This window comes from Bos grunniens, chromosome 4 (assembly GCF_055505025.1).
Source record: "Bos grunniens cultivar Pamir isolate PY7600 chromosome 4, Bosgru_T2T1.0, whole genome shotgun sequence".
Classification (NCBI taxonomy): Eukaryota; Metazoa; Chordata; class Mammalia; order Artiodactyla; family Bovidae; genus Bos; species Bos grunniens.
Window position 1 is genome coordinate 77,090,128 of NC_141168.1, and position 26,104 is coordinate 77,116,231.

The 26,104-nt window shown below is 42.7% G+C and overlaps 1 protein-coding gene and 1 long non-coding RNA gene across 19 annotated transcripts in view; one reads left to right on the forward strand and one right to left on the reverse strand.

Moving 5' to 3' along the window:
• MAGI2 (membrane associated guanylate kinase, WW and PDZ domain containing 2) overlaps positions 1-26,104 on the reverse strand; it is a 1,472,356-nt gene that overhangs the window by 63,137 nt on the left and 1,383,115 nt on the right. For 12 of the 18 annotated variants that reach the window (XM_086397095.1, XM_086397093.1, XM_086397091.1 and 9 more), the window contains one exon: positions 21,931-22,069. In XM_086397095.1, coding sequence (XP_086253221.1) covers positions 21,931-22,069 — 139 coding nt within the window. Of the gene's footprint in view, positions 1-12,228; positions 12,340-21,930; positions 22,070-26,104 lie in introns of all 18 variants that reach the window. The other 6 variants (XM_086397103.1, XM_086397102.1, XM_086397100.1 and 3 more) reach the window with 2 other exon arrangements.
• On the forward strand, positions 8,020-9,204 carry LOC147374423 (uncharacterized). Its single transcript, XR_015162750.1, has 2 exons — positions 8,020-8,159; positions 8,944-9,204. It is a non-coding gene; the product is annotated as an uncharacterized LOC147374423 (long non-coding RNA).

A 26,104-nucleotide genomic window follows, 5' to 3' on the forward strand; every position in this document is an offset into this window, starting at 1 on the left:
CATTTCACGCCAGTCAGAATGGCTGAGATCCAAAAGTCTACAAGCAATAAATGCTGGAGAGGGTGTGGAGAAAAGGGAACCCTCTTACACTGTTGGTGGGAATGCAAACTAGTACAGCCACTATGGAGAACAGTGTGGAGATTCCTTAAAAAACTGGAAATAGAACTGCCATACGACCCAGCAATCCCATTGCTGGGCATACACAATGAGGAAATCAGAATTGAAAGAGACACGTGTACCCCAATGTTCATCGCAGCACTCTTTATAATAGCCAGGACATGGAAGCAACCTAGATGTCCATCAGCAGATGAATGGATAAGAAAGCTGTGGTACATATACACAATGGAGTATTACCCAGCCATTAAAAAGAATACATTTGAATCAGTTCTAATGAGATGGATGAAACTGGAGCCTGTTATAGAGAGTGAAGTAAGCCAGAAAGAAAAACACCAATACAGTATACTAACGCATATATATGGAATTTAGAAAGATGGTAACGACAACCCTGTATGTAAGACAGCAAAAGAGACACAGATGTATAGAACAGTCTTTTGGACTCTGTTGGGGGGGGGGGGTGATTTGGGAGAATGGCATTAAAACCTGTATAATATCATATAAGAAACGAATCACCGGTCCAGGTTCGATGCAGGATATAGGAAGCTTGGGGCTGGTGCACTGGGATGACCCAGAGGGATGGTATGGGGAGGGAGGTGGGAGGGGGGGTTCAGGATGGGGAACATGTGTACACCCATGGTGGATGCATGTTGATGTATGGCAAATCCAAGACAATATTGTAAAGTAAAAAGATAATAAATTAAAAATAATGTAAAAAAACAAAAACAAAAACAAACGTGATTCACTGGAGGAGGGAATGGCAAACCACTCCAGTATTCTTGACATGAGAATCCCATGAACAATATGAAAAGGCAAAAAAAAAAAAAAAAGATATGACACTGGAAGATGAGCCCCTCAGGTTGGAAGGTATCCAATATGCTACTGGAGAAGATTGGAGGGCAACTGCTAATAGCGTCAGAAAAAATGCAGAGGCTGGGCCAAAGTGGAAATGACACTCAAGTTGTGGATGTGCCTGGTGGTGAAAGTAAAGTCTGATGCTGTAAAAATCACAAATCAAGGTAAATTGGACACGATCAAGCAGGAGATGGCAAGAGTGAACATTGACATTTTAGGAATCAGTGAACTAAAATGGATGGGAACGGGCAAATTTAATTCAGATGACCATAGTATCTACTACTGTGGGCAAGAATCCCTTAGAAGAAATGGAGTAGCCTTCATAGTCAAATAAGAGAGTTCAAAATGCGGTACTTGGGTGCAACTTCAAAATGACAGAATGATCTCTGTTTCCAAGGCAAACCATTTAACATCACAGTAATCCAAGGCTATGTATGTCCCAACGACTGATGCTGAAGAAGCTGAAGTTGACCAGTTCTATGAAGACCTAAAAGACCTTCTAGAACTAACACCAAAAAAGATATCCTTTTCATCATAGAGGGTTGGAATGCAAAAGTAGGAAGTTAAGAGATACCTGGAGTAACAGGCAAGTTTAGCCTTGAGTAAAAAATGAAGCAGGGCAAAGGCTAACAGAATTTTGTCAAGAGAACACTAGTCATAGCAAACACCCTTTTTCAACTACACAAGAGACAACTCTACACATGGATATCACCAAATGATCAGTACTAAAAACAGACTGATTATATTCTTTGCAGCTGAACATGGAGAAGCTCTATATAGTAAGCAAAAACAAGACTTGGAGTTGACTGTGCTTTAGATCATTAGTTCCTTATTGCAAAAATCAGACTTAAATTGAAGAAAGTAGGAAAAACCACTAGGCCATTCAGGTATGACCTAAACCAAATCCTTTATGATTCGACAGTAGAGGTGACAAATAGATTCAAGGGATTAGATCTGGTAGATAGAGTGCCTGAAGAACTATGGACAGAGGTTTGTAACATCGTACAAAACCATCCCAAAGAAAAATAAATGCAAGAAGGCAAAATGGTTATCTGAGGAGGCCTTACAAATAGGTGAGAAAAGAAGATAAGTGAAAGGCAAAGGAGAAAGGAAAAAAGTACATCCAACTAAATGCAGAGTTCCAGAGAATAGCAAGGAAAGATAAGAAAGCCTTTTTTAAGTGAACAATGCAAAGAGATAGAGGAAAACTATAGAATGGGAAAGACTAGAGATCTCTTCAAGAAAGAGAGTTCTCAGGAAAGTTGGAGAGATCAAGGGAACATTTCATGGAAGGATGGGCATGATGAAGGACAGAAAAGCTAAGAACCTAACAGAAGCACACTTGATTAAGAAGAGGTGCCAAGAATACACAGAAGACCTACACTAAAAAGGTCTTAACGACTCAGATAACCACAATGGTGTGGTCACTGACATAGAGCCAGATATCGTGAAATGTGACATCAAGAGGGCCTTAGGAAGCATTACTACGAACAAATCTAGTGGAGGTGATGGAATTCCAGCTGGGCTATATCAAATCCTAAAAGATGATGCTGTTTAAAGTCTGCACTCAGTATGTCAGCAAATTTGGAAAACTCAGCAGTGGCCACAGGACTGTGAAAGGTCAGTTTCATTCCAATTCCAAAGAAAGGCAATGCCAAAGAATGCTCATACTATCATATAGTTGTGCTCATTTTGCATGCTAGTAAGGTTATGTGCAAAATCCTTTAAGCTAGGCTTCCACAGTACATGAACTGAGAAATTCCAGATATACAAGCTGGGTTTAGAAAAGGCACAGGAACCAGAGGTCAAATTGGCAACATTTGCTGGATCACAAAGAAAGCAAGGGAATTCCAGAAAAAACATCTAAACTACTTCTTCATTGAGTACCCAGAGCCTTTGACTGGGTGGATCATAATAGACAGTGGAAAATTTTAAAGAGATGGGAATACCAGACCACTTTACCTGTCTTCTGAGAAACCTGTTTGTGGGTCAAGAACCAACAGTTAGAACCTTACATGGAACAATGGACTGGTTCAAAATTCAGAAAGGAATAAGACAAGGCTGTATAATGTCATCCTGTTTACTTAACTTATATGCAGAGTACATTATGAGAAATGCCAGACTGGATGAATCACACACTGGAATCAAGACTGCCAGGAGAAATATCAACAACCTCAGATATGCAGATGACACTACTGTAATGGCAGAAAGTGAAGAGGAACTAAAGAGCCTCTTGATGAGGGTGAAAGAGAAGAGAGAAAAAAGCTGGCTTAAAACTCAATATTCAAAAAACTAAGATCATGCATCCAGTCCCATCACTTCATGGCAAATAGATGGGGAAAAAGTAGAAGCAGTGACAGGTTTTATTTTCTTGGGCTCAAAATCACTGGGGATGGTGACTGCAGCCAAGAAATTAAAAGACACTTGCTCCTTGGAAGGAAAGCTATGGTAAACCTAGACAGTGTATTAAAAAGCAAAGACATCACTTTGCAGACAAAGGTCTGTACAGTCAAAGTTGTGGGTTTTCCAGTAATCAATTATGGATGTGAGAGTTGGACCATAAAGAATGCTGAGTGCCAAAGAACTGATGCTTCTGAACTGTGCTGGAGAATACTTGTGAGAGTCCTTTGGACTGCAAGAGATCAAACCAGTCAATCCAAAAGGAAATCAACCCTCAATTTTCATTGGAAGGATGGATGCTGAAGCTCTTATACTTTGACCAGGTGATGTGAAGACCCAACTCATTGGAAAAGACCCTGATTCTTGGAAAGATTGAGGGCAGGAGAAGAATGGGGCAACAGAGGGTGAGATCATTAGATAGCATCACTGACTTAATGGACATGTATTTGAGTAAACTCTGGGAGACAGTGAAGGACAGGGAATTCTGGCATGCTGCAGTCCATGGGGTCACAAATATTTGGACACAATTTAGCCACTGAACAACAACATTAACAGCACTGTTATTTATACATAGTCCTCTAGAACTCTTGTTTTATCTTGTAAAACTGTTACCCTGTGCCCTGTGCCTGCTGAACAATGCCCCTTACTACCCTGAACCCCTGGTTAACCAACATTTTACATTCTAAGACTTGACTGCTTAAGTACCTCATATAAATGGAATCATGCAGTATTTGTGTTTATATGATTTGCTTATTTCACTTAGCATAATGTCCTCAAGTTTCATTCATGTTGTTGCATGTGTCAGGATTTATTTTTAAAGAATAATATTCTACTTCTTTATCTATTTGTCCAAAGATGGACATTTATGTTGCTGCTGCTGCTGCTGCTGCTAAGTCACTTCAGTCATGTCCGACTCTCTGTGACCCCATAGACAGCAGCCCACCAGGCTCCCCCGTCCCTGGGATTCTCCAGGCAAGAACACTGGAGTGGGTTGCCATTTCCTTCTCCAATGCATGAAAGTGAAAAGTGAAAGTGAAGTCGCTCAGTTGTGTCCGACCCTCAGCGACACCATGGACTGCAGCCTTCCAGGCTCCTCCGTCCATGGGATTTTCCAGGCAAGAGTACTGGAGTGGGATGCCATTGCCTTCTCCGATGTTGCCACTAGCTGTTAGCTATTGTGAATAATGTTGCAATGAACTATGAGTGTGCACATATCTTTGAGATTCTGTTTTCAATTATTTTGGATATATACCCAGAAATGAGAATGCTGGATCATATGGTAGTTCTATCTTTAATCTTTTGAGAAATCTCCATACCATTTCCTTAGTGGCTTCACCACTTTACATTCCCACCATCAGTGCACAAGGGTTCTCATTTCTCTACATCCTTGCCAAAAACTTGCTATTTTGTTTTTTTGTTTTTTTTCCAAATAGTGGCCAAACAGATATGAGGCAATATTTCATTATGATTTTGATTTGCATTTCCTTGATCCTTAGTGAGGTTGAACAGCTCATTGGCTATTTGTGTATCTTTGTGGTCCAAACATAACACAACCAGGGGTTTCTAGCTAGAGCTTCTGTGGGCCCCACAGCTTTGGGTATGGGAAGACTGGGACTTGGTTTCACTGTATTTGACAGCTGAAAGGCAATCAACATTTCACTTCTATGCTGAATAAGCAATGAGGTTTCCCGCCCCCCCCACCCCCCATGGCCATTGCCTAAAATTTCACTCTGAAAACAAGCTAAAGATATTGATTTCTGTATGCCCAGGGGTGATAAGCTATTGATAGAAATAATAGGAAAAGGCCAACTGAACAGATGTATTTCACTTGTAAAATATAATTTTTCTCCCTCCTGGCACTTGATATGAAAACACAGAGACATCTTAAATATAAAAAAGAGCTATTAAGATATCCTGCTATTTTTTTTCCTGTTAGTAAATTTTCATAATGAATTGCAAAATGATCCAATTCAGTTTTCAAAGGCACTGTTAATAAGAGGCAATCTTTCTCCAGAAAAACCTTGTATATGACAGCAACTCCAAGTAGTCCTGTGAAAAATGATTGTGTCCATGCATTAATGGTGAGGTGATGAGGGACAGCAGGCACTGTGTCCCTGCGCACCAGTCACAAGGTAAGCAAGCCTGGAGCAGGTGAAGAGGCAAATTCTATATTCTCAGTCTCCTTTCCTGACCTACCCTTCAACCCCAATTTTCTGGGCTCTTCCCTGGAGACCCCATCTGCTGAAGCCACAGGGCTCTGATTCACTTGCTTGTTGTGAATCACTGTTTAAATGTCCACACACATCTTGAAATTCCATATGGCTTTTTATCCCAGATTAGTTCATGCACTTACTTTCGATGCTAGAACTTGAAAGGAACTGAGACATCAAAAAACCAAACCCTATCATTTGTATAGGCAAGGAAACGGAGGCCCTGAGAAGGTAAGTAATTCTTGAAAGGCCACCCAGTTTGTCAACGGCATCATTTCTGAATTTTCCCATCCCCCCCGCCCCGACAATGGCTGTGCCATCTTCCCAAATACTTGGGATTTTGTCCAGGGATAATTTTTGAGTTCTCCTAATTTTTATTCCCTTTATGTCAACAGTCACCAAGTCTTAATGATTATTTGTTCAAGACTCTTGATATTGTCACTTCTGCATTTTACTTCTGCTATTTTCAGCACCTCAATCCCCGCTCCTGAATTCCCTCAGTTAATGTAACAGCCTCCGTATATAATATTCCTACTTATCTGATCTATTGGTGATTCTCCACTCAGGCTGCTCAGTGCACTGACCTGGGGTGTGTTTCAAAAAAAAAAAAAGCAGCATACCTCACACTATCATCACTCCTGGCACCAATCTGTTTTAATTGGTTTGGGGAGGAGCCTCTATTTTTTTTTAACAAAGTCCCCCAGGTGATTCTAATGAGTAGCTGGATTGACATAGGTCCCAGCTACCCATGTGAAAGAAAACACCTTATAGAAACAAAACTTAGGGTGAAGTGAAGTGAAAGTCGCTCAGTCGTGTCTGACTCTTTGCAACCCCATGGACTATACAGTCCACGGAATTCTCCAGGCCAGAATACTGGAGTGGGTAGCCTTTCCCTTCTCCAGGGTATTTTCCCAACCCAGGTCCCCCGCATTGCAGATGGATTCTTTTACTGTCTGAGCTACCAGGGAAGCCCAAAGTTAGGTTAACCAGAGACAATTACCTGGAACATTCAATTAGCCAGTTTTTCTCCATTCAACTCTGAACAGAAAGCAATATATTACAAGAAAATAAGCAAAACAATCAGGAAGTTATTAACAAATAAACATCTGCTTCTGATTTTGGTTGAGACGGTCAGTGGAAATTTGGGCCATCCTCCTATAAAATAAAAGCCTGTGTATAAATTTGCTCACTTCCTCTCACGAGTGCACCAAAATAACAACTAACTGCTGAAGAATCATCAATCAAAAAGACTGGAATCTACAAAAAATGATATTCTACATCTAAAGACATAAAGAAGAAACTGCAAGATGGTAGATGGGGCACAAGTGTGATATAATCAAATCTCATACCCCACAGGTGGGTGACGCACAAACTGGAGAACAATTAGGTCACAGAAGTTCTCCTATAGGAGAGAGAGCTGAGCCCCACGCCAGGCTCCCCAGCCTGGGGGGTCTGGCATTGGGAAGAGGAGCCCCCAGAGCTGGGCTTGAGCACAGGAGTTCCACAGGAGGAAGGGAGACAGAGACTCCACTCTGGGAGGGCACACACAAGGTCTCATGCCTGGGCCAGACCTACCTTCTGGTCTTAAAGGGTCTCCTGGGGAGGAGGGTGCAGCTGTGGCCCTCTCTCTGGGTTCATAAAAGCTGGTGGTGGAAATATCAGGGAGTGTTCCTCTGCTTGAACTCTTAGTGGAGGCAGACATCCAGCTGGAGCAGTTAGGACCAAGACTTGGCCCCACAGAACAACGTTTAGGCTCATGCTGAGACTCCTCGGGCCAAACAACCAATAGGATGGGAACACAGCTCCAACCCGGCGGCAGACAGGCTTCTTTAAGACTCCGGTGAGTAGACACGCCCCTAACAAGGCCCTGCCCAGCAGAGGGCTAAGACCCAGCCCCACCCACCAGTAGGCCAGCACGGCCTCTCCCACCAGGAAGCCTTTCACAAGCCTCTAGACCGACTCTCCAACAAGGCGGCAAACACCAGAAACCAGAAAACCACAACCCAGCAGCTTCTGGAATTGAGTAGCCCACCGGGGACAGGCTGCTCCCTGGGCCCTTGAGTGATCGAGGGGAGTGAAGTGCTAGGACATACGGCACACCCCTACAGAGGGCCACTTCTCCAAGGTCAAGAAATGTAAGAAACCTTCCACATACATAAAAATACCAGTAGAAATTTAGACCAAATGAGATGGCAGTGGAACAAGATAAAGCTCCAGAAGAACTAAGTGATGTAGAGATAGGCAATCTACCCGAAATTTGATATAGAATGATGACTTAATGATACTGCAAGACTTATTTACTCATTCACGTACTTGTTCACTCTCTCTGAAAACCACTGTTGTAAGAACCCAAGGTAATATCCAGTATTTGAATTCCATAAAAGGGAGAACATGTGAACACCGATAACCATGTTGCAAAACAGAGTGAGAGGGAACAAAAGAGATGTATGAGGAGCGATGGGACTTCAGAGGACTAAGAAATCACTTCTGATTGATGGATTTGGGGAAGGATTCATGGAGAAGGCAGACTTCAACCTGGTTTTTGAAGGAGGACGTGGTTTGCGGAAAGGGTTTTCCAAGGTAAGGGATCAGCATGGGCCTAACCATGAAAGTGGAAACACAGGACGATGCCAAGTGTTTCAGCAGCACAGATGGGTAAGAGGCTACTGTGGGAGAGCAGAGATAAGACAGATTTGAATGGGGCTGCATCAGGGACGCTCTGAGGACTCATTTAACACTGTGTGTGTGTGAGAAAAGTCTCCAAGTGGGGCGGTCCTTTAGGACAATCAAGTGCTGTGGCATCAGTGATCAGGGAAGATTTACCATAGTAGTAGAGGCTATTTCACCCTGTAGAATGGGCCTGAACAGGAATAGAATGGCAGGAGGAAAGGAGGAGAGGGCCCTTATGAGAAATGGGGAAGTAAAATCACTTGAATTTGGGAACTGATTGTATATATATATACAGATACATATATATATACGAGTGTGAAGGCACTTAGATGGTTTTGAGCTGGGCAACAAGGAGGGTTGATGGTTTCTTAATTAATAGGTGATTCAAGAGGAGGAGGAGTTTAGGAGGAGAGGTCATGAATAATTTTGAACGCATACATGTGGGGCATCTGGAGAGAAATGTTGAGAGGGCAAGTGGAAGTCTTGGGAATGAAGCCAAAGATGGCAAAACAGACATCAGAGTCATCTGTATGGTGGTGACGGGTGGAGCCATGAGAACAGATGAGGTCCTGGGGGAGGGGTTGGGGATGGGGCGTCACCGCACTAGAAGAGAGTTGAAGGAACCCCCTGAGGAGCAATCAAAGAGGAAGGAGAAAATTCAGCGAATACACTGACCACTAGTCTCGGCTTACAGGCCGTCCCAAGGGGATGAAGGGTTGACTCCATCACTGGATGCTGTTACTATGGTGAGGCTGGTGATCACTGAGGGGATGCTTTTCACTGGAGTCCTGATGATGAAATCCAGATTTCAAATGCTGAATGTGTCAGGGGAAAAGGGAAACTCAAGAGCATGCCCATTTTCAGGATACTGTGTGCCTCAACCCAAGAATGGAACACAGTACATTTGAGAACGGTTTCAACAAGATGGTGATTAAAGAGTGTTTTTTGTAAACAATGAGCACTCTGTTTTTCTTAAACATTCCCTACATACTGAGTTCCTTCAGAGTAGAATTGGTGTCTTACTCATCTTTGTATCCTACCTACCCCTGCCCTCTGAAAAACCAAACCAGAGAAGCCAGGCCTTTGCCCATGACTGGACCTGAGCACCCATGGTCTCACTGCGGGGGTTCCCAGTGTGGCTGTGACCGTGGGGCAGTGCGCAGGGAAGGCCTGTGGGGAGGCCCCTGCAGAGGAGCAGCTGAAGGCCCGTTCCCGCCGCCCTCACCACGTTAGCGTCAGTGGAGTGCTGTGCTCCTGCACTGCGCTGAACCGGCAGGCTAGGCCTGCTCCTCCCCTTTGTTTTCTAACTGCCTCCCATTCCCTTTCTCCCTGCGGCCTCCCTGAACCCCCACCCTGGCTCCCCTCCGGCTCCTCTTCTGGAAGAGATCCCTAGCTCTCAGACTGCCCTAGCTTGCCACTCAGATGTGACTGTGCCTGGCAGATTCTGCTCTCCTCTCTGACTATACTCTCCTCTGCTCTCTGCGCAGCAGGGTCTCTTGGGGAGAGCTCGTCCCATTCCAGGATGGCCCCTTCCAGGTCTCCCACAATGCTCTGCCCTTGAGCACCACACCCTGGTGCCCTGCACCTGGGCTCTTCCCCAAAGGCTCCTCCAGGCACCAGAAACTCACAAATCTGAAGCTAACCTCATCACCTTTGTTCCTAAACTTGCTCCTGCACCCATGCGGCATCATCTTCCACTTAACTCTGGCCACAGCTCTGCTTCCTGAACCCTTTCTTTGTATTCACTATTGACCAAGCTTTATTTCCATCAATGAAATGCCTGAGATATCTCTGAAATCTGTTTCCAATGTGCTGTTTCCGTCACCACTTCCCTAATTCTGGTCCTCACATCATTTGCTTCAACTTTTACGATAACATTTTAATTGTCCCCAGTTTCCTATAAAAAGCCATTTTAAATACTATTGAGGCACAATTCCAAATACAGATAATTTCACCCTTCCACTTAATTTTTTTGATGATATATGATTATATAAAATTCAAATTCCCTTATGCAGCATAGAAGGCCCTTTTCACTGAGCCCCATTTTAATGTTCTTTCAGTCCGACCCTCTCCTTTTCCTACTTCTCCAGTATAAGAGCCACTGTACCTCCTGCCCACACAAGTGAAATCATACTTGTCACTCGAGGCCCAGCTAACATGTCACCTTTTAGGTGGAGTAGAATCTTCTACAAGTCTGCTCAGCAGATTTCAGGTGCTGTGTCCCTTGGGCTCTTAGCATTCCTTGCTGATACTATCCTTACTTGTCTCCTTACCTCATTCTCTTCCCCATCACTCCTCCTTGCTTTCGAATGCATAGAGTGAGAGACTCTCTCATTAATCTTTCTCTCTCTAGAACCAAGCAAGGTGCCTGATAGATGTTGGTGGAACTGGACTGAGACCACAAAGAGCCCTCCAATTCTTCTGTTGTTGGTTTTAGCTAATGACTCTAGTGAATTGATTCAGGACACCTTACCTGCATGGATTGCAAACTAGTTAAAGTAAATTATATGACAAGCATATACATTTCTTTTGTCAGAAACAGAAATCTATACCTCTTTAAAGCATGGTCACTGGACTAGATGTCCCCAATAATGATTCCATGGCTTTTATTTTTTCCAGTACATTGCAACTGTCTTCTTTATGCCCTAATTTAGGTTTCCCCTGATCAATAACTTACCCTTGAGAGACACTTTAGAGAAACGATTCATTTAAAACTTATGTCTCTGTAGACATCTTCAGGGAATGATTGTGAAAGGGTGTTTGTGTGTGTGTAGACACATATCCACATAAATGTATTTGATAAGGAAATGTTCAACAATAGGCCAATTCAATAATTCACTTAGAGAATAATATTTCCTTTCATTCTTAAATCAAACCAGTCCTAGATGGCAACTAGCAGGGTTATTAACAATAGAAAAATATATTTCAGAAAACATTCAGAAGGCCAACTTAAAAACCTTTGTTGGAGAGATGCTTAGCCATGGCTGGGAGACTGTAAGGCGGGGGATAGAATCGAGTCAGAACTGAGAAGCGTGTCAGTCTGATTCCTGTTTCCATGGCAAACCGTGGGGAAACCGAGCATGTGTATCAACTACTTCTGAAAAGTTAAACTGACATTTTAAAATCGCAGTTTTTAAAAATTGGGCTGGTAGTCACAGATCTACTGCAAGCTTTGATAGTGGACATGGGGGCTGCTCTAGGGATGTAGTTGAGGGGTGAGAAGTTGCTTGAACTATATTTGCAAAGCTGTTATTCATATTTTGCTTTATTTGTATGTTTGTGTCTATATGTATGTAACATACAGGATTCTTAATTTCCTTAAGAATTTTTACCAAATGTTACACTAAAATATAGCATGAGAATGTTCACTTTGAAATCGTTAGATACAAACTTAGGACTACTTAAAAAAAATCATAACTGTTTTTCCCCCTTAAACTCGGTGCATCACTAGTATGGAGAGGGAGAGTTAGAAGATTCTGTCCTTAATGACTAACTGGCACACTCAGGCTGGAGGATAGCAAGACACTGGGGGCAGTTCTGGGTTCCCAGGGCTAACATGTCTGATGACTGTGGCTCTCTCTGTCTGGTGTAGAAAGAGTGGCCTCATGGGAGCTGGCCAAACCAAACGTGGGCTGAGAGAAAATACATTTTGTTTTTCTGCACTGACGCCCAGGGATTGCTTTCTGAAGTGTGTGTGCGGAGCTCACCCAGCGCTGCCTCTGCTGTATGTCCCCTCCCAGCCCTTCCTTCCTTCTGGGACCATACTGGCTAGAACCCAGGAATGAGTGCGTCTCTAATTTTCCTGAATCCACAGATCTTATCCTCACCACTCATAAGGTCTCAGCTATAAATATTTTCCAGAGCTCTAGCAGTAATTAGACAAGCTACTATGAAAGATAGAGCATTATACATCAGTTAAAAACATATGCAAAACCAAAGCTCATTAGAGAAAGATAATATTCATGCAGATTTTACAAACCGTGTCTTTAGGGTGGCCCAATAAGTAGAAATATGGGGACCCATGCTTGTCACTTTTCATGCACATGGAGAGACTGGAAGGTACCATTCCTAAAGGAAGGGGAGGAACAGCCTAGGACCAATCATTAGAATTAACAGAACCAGTGACAAAGATATAGTATTACTGTTAGAATCAAGATTGCTTAGTACGTTTAGAGTAGCTGAATAAAAATTATCTAGGCAGTAAGAATAAAGACTTTAAGCAAAGCTGACCCTATTGAGCATGCAGCAAGTGAAATTAGTGAAAAGACTGAGCTACATGTGTATTCCAAAAATAGATTTTTTTTTCTCAAAATATTGAGGGCATCCTGAGGTGCTTTTAAGGAGGCACAAATGTTTAAAACATCTTGAAATCATAATATCAGAATTTTTGCAGAATTTTCTCATAATTAGAGTGTTTCAGTGAGACCAGCTGTCATTTGAGAAGTCACAGTAATCATGTTTCTAAATTTTGAAAAACCCTCAAATTAAAGCCATGGTTTGCCTATGTTTATATTTATGTTTTCTCTAATAATCTCATAAATTCTTATAGCTCGTCTCTTCTGTAACAATTTGCTCATTTAGAATCAAACTTCACAGTTGACTTGCTGGCCGTATTTGTTTTCTGGAGAAAAAAAGAGCTGCAGAACAGCCAGGTTTTGCCTGTTCTACGTGGCTGTACTCGCCTGTCCAAGGGCTGTGCTCTGAAACCTGCCTCTTAGCAGCTGCCTTGGTCTAGGCCTATCTCAGCTCCTGGGCTTCAGTTCTTTGCTGACATAAAGATGGTACTAGAAATTCTGGGCTGTCAGTGATCTCCACCAGACAGGCCCTGGGAGATGTAATAACCAGTCCCTGCAGCACTCAGTGCCATGTTGTCTTAGCTCCCGTACAGTGTGAGGTAGAGGTGACGTGGGGCTGCTGGATCAGAAGCACTGAGTCCACATAGCTCAGACATTTGGGAGCCTGCTCCCCTCTCTGCCAGTATATTCTTATACCACCCCTCCCCCAGCCCCCATCTCAATGCCTAACTTGTTCCACGTGCTTCAACACACAAAAGAGACAGTGCCCCCACACGGATGTCTCATTATGCGCCCCTCCCCACTCCCCCCCGCACCCCCCGGGGTGTTTTTCACCGCACAGCTGTGTTGAGGGGTGCACTGTGCTAAGTTGCTTTAGTCGTGTCCGACTCTTTGGGACCCTATGGACTGTAGCTCACTAAGCTCCTCTGTCTATGGGATTCTCCAGGAAAGAATACTGTAGTGGGTTGCCATGTCCTCCTCCAGGGGATCTTCCCTACCCAGGGACTGAACCCACATCTGTTACATCTCCTACACTGGCAGGCGGATTCTTTACCACTAGCGCCACCTGGACAAACAATTCGAAGTTAAAGGGAAAGTAGAGGCTCTCTGTGGTGTGGAAACCAACGCTTAACAACGAATGTCAGGAGGGAAGTGAAGTTTCAGGAATTATTAACTGAGTTTACCATTTAGCCAAGATGCAAGTACTTTTGTACAAAAAACATCAAGTGGTTTTACTATCAAGCACAAAAGGGTCTCATTTAATTCTAAACATGGCCTTTACTGGGCTTGAAAGATACATGTGCTAGGAAACGTTGGGGCCAGAGGTCAAACAAAAGAGCCCAGAACATGGTGGGGAAAATAGCTGTGAAAACTGTAACAGAAATTACGGTGAAATGTGACAAACAGAGTTGCATTCTGTGCTTGGCATATGCGATGCATACGTCATGAGTCCTAAAACCCATGTTCAGTCTGAAAACCCAGGGTCCTGATGAGGATCACTATTTGTTGGAGACTGTGTATAAAAACATGAGAGACCTTGTGACGGGAGTGTAAATGCAGGCTCCTCTCTAAGCAAATGTGGGAGCTGCCTTAGAGTAAACCGCTGTTTAATCCGGGCTAAGTGTCTGTCTGTTGTTTCTATTAAAAATTTTTTTGAACCCAAACAGCACGTTGAAGAATGTGTGATTCTCACCGTTTATAGAGATTTTGCTACAATTAGAGCATATAATTCAAGCCTGGAGTAAGGCATTATATAATCTTATTTTGGTCCTGTCTGAGGGAGTTCGGTTGAAAAGAAAACCTGGGGAAGTCTTTGTCAGAACAGGACATCGGGATAACCCTATTTGTGAGCAAAGTTGTAGGCAGAATTCTCAAATAACAACAAAAAAATCCAACCTTATGGACTATTTCTTTCACTAGAAATGAGGGGTTTTTAGTACTTAAGTTTAAAATGAATTATTTGCTTTGGGAACACTGGGATAGGACTTATGGACTCCAGAGCTTAAGGACTGCTCTGGAGACTTGATGTTTGCTGGTTGTAGCGGTTAGCTGGATCTACCCAAGAATTTGTCTTATGATATTAAACTCCACTCTGAGCACCTGGATAACAGGATGTTGTTAGAAAACTCCCTCATAGGGGTCAACATCTTCTGTATCATCTCTAGTTTGAGACAAGAGAACAATCAGACAGTGGAGAAAATGGCTTGGCATTTAGCACCAGCTTCATAATGGGAGAGGTTGAGGGGTCACAAGCTTGACTTGAATCAACACCACCATGCTATGAACACAGGTCAGACTGTCTCAGTGAGGAGGGACACTGAGCTGAGTGGGAGCTGAGCTGAGACTGTCACAAAAGCCAGAGACTGAAAAAAGGGAAGACAGTCTTATCTCCTTTCTTTACTTTTAACGGTTGCAAGCCTGAATGGAGAGTGATTCAGATCTGATGGCCAAGGCGGGAGCCGGCTTGAGGGGTGAGGCTCATACAGCGAGAGGTCCACAAAGACACAGAGAGGACAAGAAACTCCTTGGGTCTTTACAGGAGAACTAGAGGAGACAAAGCCAGCCATCTCCATGGCATGAAATTACCTGGGATGACACTGGAAAATCGACCCAATCCTCTGTGTGTGTGTGTGCGCGCATGTACATATGGTACAAATATGTGTGCAGATGTAAAACCATGATGTGAGCTTTCTTTCCTCTTAACCTTAATACTTTGATCTCCACTCCTACCCACTCTCTGCTCACCGTGTAAACAAACAAACCAACCTTTTCTTGATTCTGTGACTTCTCTGAGATCTATTTCAATGGTCTTACAGAACTCATCAGCATTTCATCTAAGAGGCTACCTTCTCCCTGGACTGTGGTGGAAGCAGCCCTTGCCCAGGAGAGCTCAGCTTCATATTAGGGGAGGCAAGAGAAAGTTTTATCAGAACCTAAATCCAACTGTCCAGCATGAGTTACTGGAGGAGTTGGATTTTTTAGGTTTTCCAAGATGCATGTGGAGTCCTTCTCAGTGGGGTTTGGGAAAGATAGCTGTTCACTCATTAGTCTCCTCCAACAATGTACTGTTAAGGAACTGAAAGGAGGTCAGACCTCAAGAGCAAAACTGGTTTTTCTTGCTTGATTTCTTGGTTACTTCATGGTCTAATATATTTTATCAGAGTCTTAAATACCTAACAAGTGTCGACTGGGGGAAGTGGGTCACTTAATATATCTTGAAAGAGAACAGTGTATGTTGCAAAGACTATCAAGAAGGAATATCATCATAGTCCAGGGTTTCCAATAAAACATATGAAGAAATGGGATTTCACCCTCATTTTTAAAGCACCTTAATAAACGAGGTTTTGGCTGAGCAGCGGGGAAAAGAATTTCAGAGTTGGGCATCCTCAAGGAAGCCCCTGGGTATGACTCCATGAAACAGGAACCTATTGGAAGCTTCATGGTTTGAACATTTCCTGGGATTCCCTAAATTCTGAAGAGAGCAGTCTGGAGCCTTCTAGCCAAGGAAGGACTCTGTTCTCTGCAGGATGCAGCCAGAGTACTGTCTGACTGCCTGTCCTCTTCCCTGGTCTGGGTCAGTCAGGGTGAACTGGAGTAATTTGTGGAACCACTCATGGAAAAGGGAGATACACTCAACCATGAATGTCAGAAGCTGAAATTAAATTTCAGAATTTATTATTGAAGCCAGCCGCCTTTTGCCCTATTAAAAATGCAGGTGAAATAGTGCAAAGGCTATGGAACCATTTAAAGTTCCCATAAATGTGGTCTCTGAGGAAGAGGCAAAAGCAGCAGAGACTCTCCCCATGTCTGTACCATGGACACCTCAGGCTGTGAGGTTACAGTGCTCCAGGTTCCATGCTGAGTGCCATGGGAGGGGAGGAGCAACGATCAGCAGATTTGCTCAAGAGAATTCTATCTCACTAATTTGGAACTGAGAATAATTCAGCCAAGGTATAAGCAGAAATTTATCTATACTCAGTGAGTTCATTCTTCAGGAAAAGTACAAATTATTAGTACAAATATTACAAAGGAAATGCTTAACAGACAAAAGAAGCCAAGGGCTTTTCAAAGATCCTTAACCCTCTAGATGTATTTATTAAAGCCACATATAACTAGTAAAACTAATAATTTTTTCATTAGAGTAGATCCTTTGAGACATTTTAATTAGTTACCCCTCTATTAAAATCAACTGTTACACATATGCTCATTTTAGACTGTCAGCTCACAGAAGGCCAGGACTGGGTCTTACTTTCAGTGCCTGCAAAGTGCCTTGAACATAGTAGGTGCTCAGGAAAATCCTGATTCAGTTGAGGAAATAGTAGTGATATTAATTAATGATACTAATTACAGGATCTGCCTCACCTCATACGGAATATTTATTTGGTAGGAGTACAATGTCTAGAGCTGACCTTTGTATGATCAGAGGAAGAAAGGACTTGAACAAATAATTGTTAACAAGATTATAGGAGCATGCTTATAACAGCCACATGCCAATGCACATTGTTAAAGAAGAATACATGAAAAAATAATGTTAACTGCCATACAAGTAGAGACTGGTACAGCTTAATCTGTTGCTCTGATACTACTGTAAATCATTTTCATTTACCGATTAAAGGAAGACCTTTAACTATTTAGCCCATTCATTTCTTCAGCTAGAGTGTGAATGCAGTATGGTTCAAACAGATCTTTTCTTACCTTATGCATTTATTACACTTATAAAACGTAAACAATTTCATTTCTCATAGGCCTTATATTAGTCAACACCTATCAAAGATGCAATTAACTTTGAAAATGGTAGTGCAGGAAGAAGTCTAACTCATGGATTGATGATTTCTTTCCCCAAAGGGAGATGTGGGCATTAGTGTTAATTGTCCCTAGGCATTCTGAGAATTGTGCTTCCTCCTGGGAACCCTGTCTGGCCTCCTAAGATGATTGAGGCCATTTACAATCAAACTTACTTCAGCATTCTTGTCATAAAGACCTGGAATGCTGCTTAAGAGAATCAACAGGCCAGACCACCAACCAAAAATGGAAGGCATAATTTTTTTTTTTTTAATTTTGATGAGCTCTGAACAGCAAGTATAACCGGGGAAGGCTCTGCATTGGCCTGAACTGCCGGTGGAGGACATCTTTTTCATCCAGTGGCACTTCTGTTTACCAAGGCCCTGGCTCTGTGGCTCAGTGTATACATCAAGTGAACATTCCTTACAATCCCTGAATGCTGATGAAGGAGTTTATTTGCATAATACATTCCTATGCAGCTTTAGAATCAGGATCCCTGTTTTCTTTTCTCTTAGACTTTTTAGATTTAATTGGAACTGCAACAGTCAGTGTTAAGGAGGGCACCGCTTGCTTCTGCTGCATCCGTTTTTGATCCTTTCCTCAGTATGGTAGCATCAAATTGCCTTCTTCCTGGCAGGTGTTGAGATGTATGTGTCAGGGGAGGGGGAGCCCAAGCTCTCGTTGAGTTTACAATCAACAAATTCTTATCCCGAGGACTAGAGTGCAGTTGAAGTGCCTATCTCCTGAGCTGCTCTTTCAAGGACTTAACTATGAAAGCAGCTTCTCCTTCGAAGCCCTTATTACCTCCCCTCCCCTGCCACAGCTGCTCAGCCACCTCTGTGAGCAGCCAGTATGCTTGCTAGTGGCTGCCTTTGCTTATTCTTGCCTCTGGATCGGCTGAGGTGTGTCTGCCGATTAGTCTCATGGTAATTATGGATGGCGTGTTTGCAGCATATTTATTCCCTTCCTCAGCTCACTTGGCTTCACACTGACTTTGTTTAGTCAACAATCTGACAGATTACCTGGGGTAATTTTTTCTTCCCATTGTACCTGTGCTTATCTCTCTGTCACAAACCACCTTAAGGACTCTGAGCCAGAGTTTTTGTATTTCTCTGGACTGAGATCAGCTTTCTCCTGACATGTCCAAAAGTCCAGATAAGGGACGGCTTCAGAGCTGTTCTGAATTCTGAATTCTGCAGGTATCAGAGGTAGGGCTGAGGGTTATCACCTAAACCCCTTCCTAGCCTGCTGTTCACCAGTCTCTTCACCTTCAGAGTTCACTCTCACCCGGGCGGGGTTAAGCCTGAACACTTCCCTAACTGGTAAAGTCTCTTCTAGATTCTGATAAACTCCCTTTAACAATCTTTTGAGACTGGATTTTATGCCAAGTTTGGGATCTTAAAGGGCAAACAAAGGAAACAAACATAGGATTAAACTCATAGTTGACAGAGAAATCAGTTTTCCTGTCGTTAGGGTGCATTTGGACAAAGTGGATTTTATTTTTGGTTACATCTACTATAAGTCCAAGCATTTTCTTTCACTGCTCTTGTTGCTATTGTTTTGTTTTGTTACCTGCACCCCTAGCCACTCCCCCACTTTTTTTATGTCCAAGATAGACTAGAGTATATTTTAATAAAAATTTTCATAAAAGTACCTTAATAAAAATATACTCTATCTTGGACAAAAAAATTCTTTGTCATGATAGTCGATTTAACTGATGCTGGAGGAATTGCGAGTTCCTTAGCTGCAAGTACAGACACTGGGGGCATCTATAGAGTCTGTGAATGTGGCCACTTTGTGGCTTGTTCCTGGTACCGGAATGCATTTCCAGAGCAGGGCTGTAACTGATACCTCAGAAAGGCCTCCTCACCAGTCTGGTTCTGGGCTGGCATCCGGGAACGTGACTGGTAATTCGTTCCCTCACTAATATAAACCTTTCCTAAGTGATACAAGTCTCTCACTGTATCTCAACTGTTTGCTCAAGCAATGTGGTTTATGCTCAGCACCTGCTGTCCTTCTGGGAGTCTGGGATTCTGGTACGTGCCAGGCAGAGGGTGCCAGCTTGACTGGCCTCCAGGAGAAACCATGGGCACTGAGTCTCTTATGAGCTTCCCAGGGCAGCCATACCATCAGGGCAGCAATATTATCACACATATGCTGCTGCATTCTTATTGCTGCATGAAGAATGCTCTCTGGGTGACCCCTCATGGGAGACAGAGAAAGCAGAAGGAAGCCTGCATGTGGATTCCTCCAATTCTACCTGTGTTATTCTTCCTTATGATTCTACTGGGTATCCTTACTATTAATACATCAGTGTCATAAATCTGAGCTGTGACCACAACTATATTCTGTGTCCCAGGAGTCCTATAAGCAAATACCTGAATGTGGGGTAGCCTTGGGGACCCCTAAAACAGTTCCTTCATGAGGCACTGTGAGGTTCCAGAAATATCATTTGATGGAATTATCCTCAAAAATGCGGATCTGATCCCTACTTTCTTGGTTTTTCACGCAAATAACCAAACCATACCGAACCAACCAAACCATAATTTTGGTTTAGAGTTTCCTGAAGAACTAATGTTTACTTAGTTTATAACTATTCATTTACTTCCCTAAAGGAGATTGCTTTACTCTATTAAATTTGTTCTTTTATGACATAATCTCTAAAATTACAGTCACAATCCATGTCAAATCTAACATCAAAAGTAGCTGACAAGCTCTACTGCTACCAGTGTGTATGATTTTTATATTACATTTTAGAAGAAATTATTTAGAAGAAATTCTGCAATACTGCTAGAGTTAACAATATTAGTTAATATTCAAAAGTGTGTCCAGATATTTAACAAACTCTCTGTGTTGGTTAATTTTAGAATTTAACTTTAACTATATATTTTCAGATGATGTTAAGAATTAATGGGATAATGTTGACATGGTCTTGAATTTTCATGCTGTTCAGAAACATATTTTTATTTTTATGCCTTGAGGCAGCTTCGTGCTGACGCATCACAGTCTGAGTTATGCCACATGTTGGTCGACAGACTGTTTTAACTGCTCTCTGTAGAGCAGCAGTTGGTGTGGTGGGTGCTCAGAATAAGGACCAAATAGTGATTCTACAAAAAGAATAGAAAGTTCAGGACAGCCATGTTATTCAGATTAACTTTTTAAAGATTAATCTGTTAGAACAATAAGAACAACATTAATTCTATGAGAATTCCTGGGTATAGATAATAGGTCTTGGCATGGAAGGAAACACACCTTGAAAGCAAGGTCTTTTGTAGAAGTGATAGAATTTCACTGGTTGGTTTCACATTACAGAATCCCTTCATGCCCTAGGGTGCAAAAAATGATTTTATTTCAAGAGTTCAGATTCTTTACAAAGGGAAGAATGCCAATGCCATTGAACAGGCTCAAGTCTGTGCTTACTGCTAATATTAATAATTAAAAATATTTTATTAGATCCGAGTATTAAGGATGGGAAGCTGGGATGAAATATTTCCCTGGGCATATGGCCAGCCCTAGAAACTTCTAAATGCTGCCCTACTCTTAATGTGAGGACTTGCCAGCCCTTCTTGTAGGCTTTCAGTATGTTCAAGACCCTGGAAACATAAAGAATTTAAGGGCCTTTGAATTCAGATATTTAAACTGAATTCAGGATTATATCTGTCCTACTAAATAAGCATTCAGTCAATTATTAGGTAACTTAGGCAGAAAGCACAGTTTAAGAGGAAAAAGTACTAGTTAGATTTTCAAGAATGGAAGACTGAAAATGGGAGTCAATTTAATCTAGATCAACATCCTCAGCTACTTATTCAGATCAGTGGTTAGATCTTATTTCCCTAATCCAGACACTTACTATCTGTGCTACTCTTGACTGATGTCTGTCTGTCTCTCTGTTACTCCCTGAGATTAAAGACAAGCCAAGGTTTCTCTGTTTCTCATGTAAACATCACATAACAGTTTCTGATATACTAGGGTAATGATGTTGGCTGTACCTTAAATGGGCTTTTGGGAAATAACACTGTTAAAGACTTCCGAAGGCAAATCTATGAATTAAATTGCACTGCAAAGCCTTCCTCACAAGCATCTAGATACACATAAGAGTGAACTTTTGGAATATCCCTGAACTCCAAGGCAATGCAACCACTACCTGAACTGAAGTTTATGTTTTAATCTTCATAACCTGAAGATTTGGTCTTGCTGGTCCCTTGGCTCAGGTTACATATCCCACAGGACAGTCTGATGCATGAGTCATTTTAGGAAATAATTGATAAATTACTGTGGACTCAAATGAACAGAGGACTATCAGTCAAATAACAGAAGTTCCAATATATAAATTTAGCCAGATCTCCCAGCACACTCAGAGATGCCTTGAAAGGTCCTACATTTGCTATTTTCAACATTACCTAAATAAGGGAGCAAAAGAAAGAGCTCACAAACATATAATATATACCTTGTCCTTAAATATACATGTGTATAGATCTATGTCCACTGATCACTAAATATATATTTAGGTAGAATTAGAGAACTTACGTAGCTTTATAAATAAGCATAGGCATTTATGGGCACAGAAGAGACAGAAAAGACATGAATCAAAATGTGAAACGTACCATACTCTGGGACCTGTCCCGTCCCACGCTTCAGCAGTAGCCTCACTCTCCTTCCGCCTGATTTGATGAGCTCTATTGCTCTGGCGTGGGTCATGTCTCTTGTGCTCTCCCCATTGATTTCAATGATCTGATCTCCTACCTGTTAATTAAAGAAACATCACGTTAGCCAAAGATGGTTTTATTCAAGTTGCATTTCCAACAGAGAAGCACCCATAAATGACCAGTTTCCAGAGAGCAACAGAAAGGCTTGGTTGCAGCCTGCTGCTCCTTAGTAGAGGCTAATCCCTGGCTGCATCCTGAATCTGACCACCAAGCTTTATTTATCTTTGTAGAAATTCAAATATTAGACCATGAAGGTTGTGATGCTATGTCACTTATATTTAGCCAGTATGACAGAGGTCATAATTAAACTATTTAGGATTTTCTTAAAAAATTAGGGGATGTGTTTGATGCTGCAATTCAAAATAAGCTGGCATCTTCGCTTTGAGTCAAGAAGTGAATATTTTAAGGACTTTTCATTGAACACAGCTGCTAAGCTGCTAAGTCACTTCAGTCATGTCCGACTCTATGAGACCCCATAAATGGCAGCCCACCAGGTTCTGCTGTCCCTGGGATTCTCCAGGCAAGAACACTGGAGTGGGTTGCCATTTCCTTCTCCAATGCATGAAATCGCTCAGTCGTGTCCGACTCTTAGCGACCCCATCGACTGCAGCCTACCAGGCTCCTCCATCCATGGGATTTTCCAGGCAAGAGTACTGGAATGGGTTGCCATTGCAGGATCTAATTCAGTGTGTTGGGTGGAATGATTGGTTTTTGGGCTTCTCTGAGAATTTTTGTTATGCATCATTTACTTACATTTCCCTGGGTGATGTTGTGATATTGCCTTCTTTGTAAATAGTGGTTGGTTGATACTCAAGTTTGATGATGAATTTTCTATCACAGTCCTTTGAATTAAAAATGACTCCATTCTCCATACATGACTAATGCCCTTGCTCAGTCTTTGCCATTCTCACATCTGACTGTCAGAAACTCTTTGGTTAAATACCAATTCCTCTTGAATTGTTGACAATACCTAGGCGTGTCAACCCACTTCAGTAATCTTGCCTGGAGAATCCCATGGACAGGGGAGCCTGGTGGGCTGCAGTCCATGGGGTTGCAAAGAGTTGGACACGGCTGAGACAACTGAGCGTGCGTGGGTTCCATAAGCAGCTCCCGTTATCCTTTGTGAATAGATATTTGGAATAAAAGAGGTTCAACCATGAGCACACCATGTAACTCCCACAGTATTATTACTGTCAGAAACCTTTGAATTAAAATATGTTTCATTTCAGTGCAAGTCACTTAAGACAAATTAGCCAGGAAAAGCACAATGAGTTGCTTTGCAGAAATGCTATTTTAGGTGGGTTCCTGAACTTGATAATGCAGACAGAATTGCAAATAAGCCCCGTTTAAGGGAGCACTATCAAAGTGAGTGCTATAGGCTGGACCAGAACAGGAACAAAAAGTTGCTGTCTCAACAGCCAAAGGGTAGAGTAAAGTGGGAGGAGGGGGGAATAAACACATGTTTATTATAGTAAGGAAGTGATGTATGTGCTTGTGTGTGTGCTACATCACTCCAGTCATGTCTGACTCTGTGTGACCCTATTGACTGCAGGCTCCTTTGTCCATGGGATTCTCCAGGCAAGAATCCTGGAGTGGGTTGTCATGCCCTCCTCCAGGGAATCTTCCTGACTTAGGGATCAAATCCACGTCTCTGCATCAGCAGGCAGGCAAGTAGGTTCTTTACCACTAGCGCCATCTGGGAAGCCCATGGAAATGATGCCTCTACCTAAATCAGATTCCCTAAGGGGCCAGGACTTCAGTGTAATGAAAGTAAAGGCTCCCCACTTCGTGTACTCAGTGGCCTTTGGAAGCACTGTTTCAAGGCAGTGGAAGAGGCTGGCCTCGATGGCACAAACTCCACATAGAAGAATCACTAAAGACAGGACAAAATTAATTTGTCTTAGGGCCAAGGTTTGCACCAGTTTTCTTCAGGTTTCCTTTATGGTCTCCTTTCCCAGGAGGCACCAGGCACAGCCTGAAGTCCAGCAGCTAGCCTGAGGTCAGGTATCCAAGCCAGTGGCAGAAGTGGGACCAACTAACCCTCTCTCAGCAATCCTCGCCTGTGACTGAAACCCCAAGACCCAGCATCACATCGTAGAAGTAAAGCACAGGTTTCAGTGAAGCTGTTATAATAGAGTCTTCATTCCTGGCTACTCTCTTCAGGTTCACATACCTGACTGATTGCTAAACATCTCCTCCACTGGGATGTCCAGCAGGCCACTGCAGCTCAACACCAGTCGATCGGGCTCACCACCTTTCTCCCCAGATAGTCTGTCCTCTCAAGTCCTCATCCTGGACAACAGCGCCACCATTCACCCAAGATAGAAACCTGGGGCTCCTGCTGAGCTCCTAGTTCAGTTCCTGCCTCCATCTGGATTACTCCCACCAATATCTTCACATGGTCACCAGCAGCATTCTTCTGAGGGAAATCTCCCCAGATGCATCATACTCACCGAGGCGGCTAGGGCCTTCCATATGCCACTATTTCCTTGCCTTGTCTTCCCAACAGGCCTGGTGCCTTCCTAATCTTCCCTCAAGGCCAACCCAAGCTCTTTTCCCCAGGGATGACTTCCTAGACCCTGTCTTCTCCTCAAGCAGAAGTATGCAATCCCTCTGCTCAGTTATCACTGCACCCCACTCTGTTATCTATCACACCTCATTAGGGAATTATGCCTCTTTGTCTTCCCTCTTAGACTTTGAACTTCTTCACTCATCAAACAATTTCTGAGCACTTATTATGTCTCGGACAGTCTACTGGGAGATCAGATAAATAGTGACAAAAAGTATAGATTTCATTTACAACACATTCTCAGTCTAGTTGGGGAGAAAGTGGGTAAATAAGACAGTTACTATTCAATATATTTTTGCTGTGACAGAGGTGTACACAAAGTGCTAATGAAAGAGAAGGGAGGGCCATCTAAATTGGAATAAAAGTGGCTGGTGGTCAGAGCTTCCTACAGGTACTGACATCTCAACTGGATTCTGAAGTATCAGCAGGAGTTCCCTTGGTAAAGGAAGAGGAAAAACATTCTAGGTAGAGAGGACAGCATATGCAAAGAGCCTGAGATCTGAGAGCATGGTATATTTGGGGGAATTGCCGGTAGTTAATTCTGCTACTCAGGGGTTTGGGCTTTATTTTAAAGGCAACAGTAAAGCACTGAAAATATTGAACAGGGGGCAAGCTGACCTGGAAAACAGAGTGGTGTTTGGAAATTTCCCTGAGACATCAGTATGAAGAGTGGACTGGAGCGAAAGTAGGAGATTGAGGAATGGAGCTGAAGTTGTGAGGTGGTCATGGTGTTTATTCAGATGAGAAATTGGAAGACATGGGGAAGAAAAATCATAGGATAAATGAGGGCAGGGACTAAGTCCCATTTGACTATTTATCTTGTATGGGGTTCACTGTACATACTTGTAAATGAATGAATGAAGCATTTCCACACAGCTCATCTTGAGACCCATGGAGGGAGGGGGTTATATGTAATCTTGATCCAAAACTCAAACCTTGACAGACACCACTGCCTGAGGATACTTCTCTCCCAAGACTGACATTTCAACAAGAATTGTATAGAAGGATTCTTATGGTGTGAAAGAAATATTAATAGCCATACCTAGAAAGTTTGATGCTTTCATTCTCTTGACTATTTGTTATTTTCCCTTTCCCTTACTAAGAGCCATGAGAATTAAGGGAGGAAAAAATAGCCAGGGAGAGGTGGTGAGTTGGAAGATTGTGTAGGAGTTGGAGGAAAAGAGGGTTCAAGGGCTTCACAGGGCTGGGTGCAGTGTCGCCAGTGTGGGGTTTTCAGGACTGGGCTCTGGGAAGATTTTTATTGAGTTTTTGGAAGTCTGAGCTGACCTCTTGGGGCTTGGCAGCATTCCATGTGGGATCCCCTTAGAAGCAGAAAATAACTCTGATGCTGGTTGAACTGAAGGTCCTTAGCCCCTTGTCTAGGATTTTCAGTTTCTCCCAAGCCCCTGTCCATGCCAGGGAGCCAGGGAGACAGTCTTCCTGCCTCACTGGGAGCAATGGAAGTTTGAAACAGTCCAAGATCTTGGCAAACTCAGGAAAAAA